This window comes from Gadus chalcogrammus, chromosome 2 (assembly GCF_026213295.1).
Source record: "Gadus chalcogrammus isolate NIFS_2021 chromosome 2, NIFS_Gcha_1.0, whole genome shotgun sequence".
In the NCBI taxonomy this organism is placed as follows: Eukaryota; Metazoa; Chordata; class Actinopteri; order Gadiformes; family Gadidae; genus Gadus; species Gadus chalcogrammus.
Window position 1 is genome coordinate 288,240 of NC_079413.1, and position 7,090 is coordinate 295,329.

The 7,090-nt window shown below is 54.0% G+C and overlaps 1 protein-coding gene across 1 annotated transcript in view; it reads left to right on the forward strand.

Annotated features, from left to right (window-relative positions):
• LOC130404664 (ras-related protein Rab-37-like) overlaps positions 1 to 7,090 on the forward strand; it is a 12,823-nt gene extending 5,733 nt beyond the window's left edge. Inside the window, exons 3-9 of the mRNA XM_056609521.1 lie at positions 605 to 646; positions 1,001 to 1,067; positions 1,720 to 1,772; positions 2,312 to 2,377; positions 4,247 to 4,303; positions 4,826 to 4,902; positions 6,133 to 7,090. Coding sequence (XP_056465496.1) covers positions 605 to 646; positions 1,001 to 1,067; positions 1,720 to 1,772; positions 2,312 to 2,377; positions 4,247 to 4,303; positions 4,826 to 4,902; positions 6,133 to 6,244 — 474 coding nt within the window. The 3' untranslated portion in view covers positions 6,245 to 7,090. The remainder of the gene's footprint in view (positions 1 to 604; positions 647 to 1,000; positions 1,068 to 1,719; positions 1,773 to 2,311; positions 2,378 to 4,246; positions 4,304 to 4,825; positions 4,903 to 6,132) is intronic.

Genomic DNA, 7,090 nt, shown 5'->3' on the forward strand with positions numbered 1-7,090 from the left:
CACACACACACACACACGCGCACACACACGCACACAGAGCAGGAAGTGGCCGTTGCCGTAGCGCTGTCAGCCTCTCACTATGTTGTATAATTAAGTCTAATATTGAGACCTGCAGCGCTGAGGGGGCGGCGACAACCGCTTCCTCTGGCACCGCCCCCGGCCATTGTTCTGGCTCACACTCTGTGTGTGTGTGTGTGTGTGTGTGTGTGTGTGTGTGTGTGTGTGTGTGTGTGTGTGTGTGTGTGTGTGTGTGTGTGTGTGTGTGTGTGTGTGTGTGTGTGTGTGTGTGTGTGGGCTCTATTTTCATCCGTCTGCCACTGCGCTCGCTGCTGCTACTGTCTTCCAAGTATTTCCTCGTCTCCGTGGCGTTGGCATATGCTGCCCCCCCTCCCCTCCCCCCCGCGCCATGTGCACCTCTCCTCTCCATCCTCCTGTCTCCTAACCTCTCCCTCCCTCTCTCTCCCCCCCCTCCCCCCCGCGCCATGTGCCCCTCTCCTCTCCATCCTCCTGTCTCCTAACCTCTCCCTCCCTCTCCCTCCCTCTCTCGCTCTCTCTCTCTCTATCTCTCTCTCTCTCTCTCTCTCCCTCTCTCTCCCCCTCTCAGAACAAGGTGGTGACTGTGGACAACCTGAAGGTGAAGCTCCAGGTGAGCTCCTCGTCGTCCGCTCCAGTGACCCGCCTGCTGCCCAGGGTCTGACCCCGTTACGGGGGCTCGGGTCGTCTGGGTTCCCCCCGACCGGCGTCACTAGCGGCGGGTTGGACCGACGATAAGGCCCTCGTCAGCCGGTCTGTACCGGTGGTGACAGCCCTCATCGGTTATCTAAAGCAAACACGCCCGCACGCCGCATCCTGTTCCTCCAGCGCGACCAGCGGGGGCAGCTGGCTGTAGCCCCGCCCCCGGGCCGCCCAGATTGGCTGAGGGCGCGCGCGCGCGGGGGGGGGGTGTAGCCATTGGCTGGTGTGTGCGTGGGGGCGGGTCATGATGTGTTTCCTCCTGCAGATCTGGGACACGGCCGGACAGGAGCGCTTCAGGAGCGTCACCCACGCCTACTACCGGGACGCCCAGGGTACGGGTACACTGGGGGGAGGGCGGCACACTGGGGGGTACGGGTACACTGGGGGGTACGGGTACACTGGGGGGTACGGGTACACTGGGAGGGGGGCGGCCCACTGGGGGGGGTACGGCCCACTGGGGGGGGGGCGGGTACACTGGGAGGGGTACAGCACACTGGGGGGTACGGGTACACTGGGGGGGGCACGGCCCACTGGGGAGGGTACGGCCCACTGGGGGGGGTACAGCACACTGGGGGGGGTACGGCCCACTGGGGGGGAGGGGGAGGGTGGGGTAAGGCACACTAAGGGGGTGGGTACGGTGTGTATGCCTGGCTGGCTGAGTGTGTGGGTGTATGAATGGGTGTGTCTGTGCATGAATTTCTTCAGAATTGTTTTGTTTGTGTGCGGTTGCGTGTGCGTTTGTGCATACTGAGTGTTGTATATGTATGCAGACCTCGGTGCCTGTACACGTGTGTATAAGAGAGAGTGAGTGTGTGTGTGTGTGGACAACTGTTTGCATGCTGTACCATTCTGTTTCTTTGGTGTTTTTCTCAATATATGTGTGTGTGTGTGTGTGTGTGTGACGTGTGTGTGTGTGTGTGTGTGTGTGTGTGTGTGTGTGTGTGTGTGTGTGTGTGTGTGTGTGTGTGTGTGTTGCCTCACCAGCTCTCCTCCTGTTGTATGACATCACCAACCAGTCGTCCTTTGACAACATCAGGGTGAGCCACGGTTTGCAATAACACCTTTCTTAAAACACTTCCTCTCACCACTCTGACCCCGTAACGCGTACACACACACACACACACCCACCAACACACACGCACACACACACACACACACGTACACTCCGAACGCATGCAAACACACACACACACATCAACGCAACATCCAGACACTCACTGCACCAGACAAAAGGCTGTTCTCCTTGAAGTAATACGATAGAGGCAGGAACAATAACACTCATGACACTTGTTGGTTTATAGCGTAGCAAGAGCAAGACGATGGAAGCCGAACAATAACGTTAATGACACGGCATGAAGTGTGTGTGCAGTTTAATAAAGAGAGTTCCTTGAGTCATGTTTGAGTCAGCTACATCTTATCTTTAATCTCTCGTCTCATAAACTCACACACGCACTCACTCACTCACTCACTCACACACGCACGCACGCACGCACGCACGCATTCACACACTCACACACACAAACACTCACTCACGCAAGCAGTGTATCTCTGGTTATATCTGTCCTCTCTCTCGAAGGCCTGGCTGACTGAAATACACGAGTACGCTCAGAAGGATGTGGTCATCATGTTGCTCGGCAACAAGGTGAGCAAAGCTTCCTTTTAAAAAGATTTGTGTGATAAGTGCCCTTCTCCCCCCTCCTCCCCCTCCTCCCCCTCCTCCCCCTCCTCTTCACACTTTCTTATCGCACTCACACAGATGTACTCAGAGCTGATTAACTGAAGCTCTGCATGCACGCACACTCACAGACACGCACACTCACAGACAAGCACATTCACACGCAGACACAAACACTCGCTCAGATGTACTCAGAGCGTACTTAACTGAAGTTCTGCATCCTCACACAGACACACACAGACCCACACAGACACACACAGACACACACAGACCCACACAGACACACACAGACACACTGTCATTCACACATGCACGGGCAAAGGACCACACAAGCTTTCTTACAATCTCCCCAAACTGCTCTTTAAATCCATCTGTGAGCTCTGTGACGTTAACCATAACTCCCAGGTCCGGGTTAACCATAACTCCCAGGTCCGGGTTACGTTAACCATAACTCCCAGGTCCGGGTTAACCTTAACTCCCAGGTCCGGGTTAACCATAACTCCCAGGTCCGGGTTAACCTTAACTCCCAGGTCCGGGTTAACCATAACTCCCAGGTCCGGGTTAACCTTAACTCCCAGGTCCGGGTTAACCATAACTCCCAGGTCCGGGTTAACCTTAACTCCCAGGTCCGGGTTAACCATAACTCCCAGGTCCGGGTTAACCATAACTCCCAGGTCCGGGTTACGTTAACCATAACTCCCAGGTCCGGGTTCCGTTAACCATAACTCCCAGGTCCGGGTTAACCTTAACTCCCAGGTCCGGGTTAACCATAACTCCCAGGTCCGGGTTAACCATAACTCCCAGGTCCGGGTTAACCATAACTCCCAGGTCCGGGTTAACCATAACTCCCAGGTCCGGGTTAACCATAACTCCCAGGTCCGGGTTAACCATAACTCCCAGGTCCGGGTTAACCCTGCCACCCCTAATCCAATCCAGAATATGTGTTTACAAACTCAAGAACATCCTTCTTAATATATTCATTTAAATCTATTGAAATGCAAACCGTTTTCGGTGTTTCTGTTCCTTTGGTTCCTGTGTTTCTGTTTCTTGGGGTCCTCTGTGTTTCTGTTTCTTGGGGTCCTCTGTGTTTCTGTTCTTGGGTTCCTCTGTGTTTCTGCTGTTCCTTTAATGACCTCATCAGGGAGTCACATGACCTCATCAGGGAGTCACATGACCTCATCGGGGAGTCACCTGGTCGGGGGTGCCCCCTGGTGGCGAAGGGGGACAGGGCTGAGGCTGGGGTCAAAGGTCGTATACGGCAGCATCATCCGCCTCGAGATTATGAAACATGCGAAGTAGAGTCCGTGAAACCCGGCTTCGAGGGCGTGGCCTGGTCCTCTTAAGGGCGTGGCCAAGCAGCGTAAACAATACACATTTGGCCCATTGTGGGCGGGGCCTGAATGGCTGCCCTGCATTAGTGGACTAATGGCTGAAACTTAATATTCGGCCCTGAACAACGTTTTACTAAATATGACAAACATGTTGTGCAGAACACGTTGTAGAAGATGAGCCTTACGTTTGAGGCGGTGTGGTTGGCGAGCCGCAACAGAATCACTCTGTTGGTTTAAGGTTTGTTTACTTCAGACACATGAACCACTCTGTACCTCCAGAGATAAGTGCATTGCATTGTGGGTCTCTGGATTACTGACGCACATCAATCCGTGAGAAGCGATTCTGACCTCCACTCCTCCAGGAGGCTCTGAACACGACGAGCGCTCAGAACCTCCTGGGAGCGTGAGCAGGCTCAGCAGAGTGGGCCGCGGCGCTCTGAGGAACGCTCTGATGGGTCCTGACTCACCCCCCCCCTCCCCCTCCCCCTCCCCCGTCCGTCCACAGTCCGACATGGCGGCGGAGAGAGTCATCAAGAAGGAGGACGGAGAGAAGCTGGCCAAGGTAAGCCCTGAGGAGGCTCAGAGCCCTGAGGAGAGGAGGAGAGGAGCCCTGAGGAGGCTCAGAGCCCTGAGGAGAGGAGGAGAGGAGCCCTGAGGAGGCTCAGAGCCCTGAGGAGGTTCAGAGCCTGAGGAGAGGAGGAGAGGAGCCCTGAGGAGGCTCAGAGCCGGAGGAGGCTCAGAGCCCTGAGGAGGCTCAGAGCCCTGAGCAGGCTCAGAGCCGGAGGAGGCTCAGAGCCCTGAGGAGGCTCAGAGCCCTGAGCAGGCTCAGAGCCCTGAGCAGGCTCAGAGCCGGAGGAGGCTCAGAGCCCTGAGGAGGCTCAGAGCCTGAGGAGAGGAGGCTCAGAGCCTGAGGAGAGGAGGCTCAGAGCCTTGAGGAGAGGAGGCTCAGAGCCCTGAGGAGGCTCGAGGCTGGTAGGAGACCTCCTCTAGAGCAGAGAGCTCCTCTAGAGGCTTTCTCTGCTCCAGAGGAGGTCTCTGCTCTAGAGGAGGTCTCTGCTGTGTGCTGAGCTCTGCTCTTCTCCAGGAGTACGGCGTCCCCTTCATGGAGTCCAGCGCCAAGACGGGAGTCAACGTGGAACTCGCCTTCCAAGCCATTGCTCAGTAAGTCACAGTGTGGAGCCGCTCGCTCTCTCCCAGTGGAGTCACAGTGTGGACACAGTGTGCGTTACAACTGGCTCACAGCTCAGAGTGACCTGGACCTATCTGAGGTCAATGCTGGTAGATCGTGATTTCATAATGTTATCAATAAATCACCTTCGATTACTGATCGATACATGTCGGCCAGCCCGTACATCTCTCTTACTGACAACAATCGTACTATTGACAGTCCCTAAACCCCTCCCACTCCCCCTAAACCCCTCCTCCTCTCTGCCAGACGAGCTAGTCATGCCAGTAAGGCAGTGATGTTGAACAGAACTCTGGTACTGAGTTTAATTAAGCTCCTCTTAAGTGGGAGGGGCTCAATCGACCACATTGTGAATTTTAATACACAATTCAAAAGAAAATCAAAAAGCCTGAGGAAGATAGTCCCCGCCCACTTTCGACATTCACAAAATGGACACTTATTCTGACATTTAGGGGATTTGGGGGTGTGGCCAGAACGTCTGATTGACTTTAGCTGAGGTTTCTATTTGCCTCTTATCCTATGTTTAAAAAATGTTGCGCAATTAGGTTCAACATTATCAATCCTTATCACACACTAACCCTAACCCTAACCCGGTCCATCGTTCTCCCTCCTGGGGACGGGGGGGCGAGTCCCAGAGACGGGGGGGGGGGGGGGGGACTGGCTCATCAGAAGGGCACGTTCAGAACCGCTCCAACGAGGAAACAAAGGACCTAGAAAAACAACATATTTCCTCCTGAGATCGTCTGATTAGATGCGATGTCATTTGATCGCTGGTCCCTTTGTGAACGAGTTGTAACGTAACTCCTGATAAGCACTAACTTGCTACGGACCGTGCGCCATGGGACCCAGGTATGTCCCCCAGGCAACTGCTCGCACAACACCTGGTTGTTTAGCGTGTCTCCTTTATTGACGCCAGATGAGGGGACGAGTTCTGTTGTCATACTAATTAGAGGAGGATAGTTCGGTGTGAGAGCCTTTGACGTCGCTCACGGTGTCGAGGCCGTGGGTCTGATGAAATGACTCAACAAAGATATTTAATTTCCCTCTCTGCCTTTTTGTTCCTTCCTCTTCTTTTTCATTTCCTCAATGCGCTCACCCTGTCTGCTGCCTCCCACACGGCCTCCCTCCCTCTCTCTCTCTCTCTCTCTCTCTCTCTCTCTCTCTCGTCTCTCGCCCCTCGCTCGCCCTCCCTCTCTGTCTCGCAGGGAGCTGAGACACCGAGATGCTCAGCAGCCCAACGAGCCCAACGAGCCCAAGTTCCAGATCCACGAGTTCATCGAGTCCAAGAAGCACAAGAACGGCTGCTGCACCACCTAGAGAGAGAGAGAGAGAGAGAGAGAGAGAGAGAGAGAGAGAGAGGGAGAGAGAGAGAGAGAGAGAGAGAGAGAGAGAGAGAGAGAGAGGCTGAACTGAATCATTGGTTCACATCCCTTTAGAAGTCAGGGTACGATCTTAAAGCCACATCCGTCAGCCAGGTGAAATATTCGGTAACGATTGGAAAAAAAAGTATTTTATATTAACATTCGACGACTGTTTCTCAGTGGTGGCCATAGCGTTTTACAACCAAACTCTAAGAATTATATTTCCAAAAGAAAGGCTGAGTTTGTCCTTTTTCGGCCTTATTCCAGTCCTCCGTCTTTTCCTACGAGGAGCCGCCCTGCTGTAGAGTAGAGTCCGAGCCGTGGTGTCGCCGTGTGTGTGTCGTGTTAGCTAGTCCAGGACGGCCGGTCGGACACCCGGCTTCATGCAGAAGCGCAACACAACCTTTGAGTTTCGTCTCTGCGTCCTGCTGGGGGTCTGAGAAGGTGGTCAGGTTAGCCATATACTCTCAAAGTGCCGGTGTTACGCCACCAGGTCAGAGTGGGGTCACGTTACAAGCCGTTAGAAAACCTTTTCCTGTGTGTGACCGGCTCATTCTGTCCTGTAATCATAGTGTGTAATATTTAAACTGGTTTATGGCTTAGAGTAGCCTGGACGTATCTGTGGTCAATGCTGGTCGATAGTGATTTCAATAATGTTATCAATAAAATGACATCCTATAACTGAATTATTATAAAAATACAAAATGCCGGCCAGCCCGTACATGTCGATCGGCACACCCTTAACCCCTCCCACTCACCCTTAACCCCTCCCACTCACCCTTAACCCCTCCCACTCACCTAA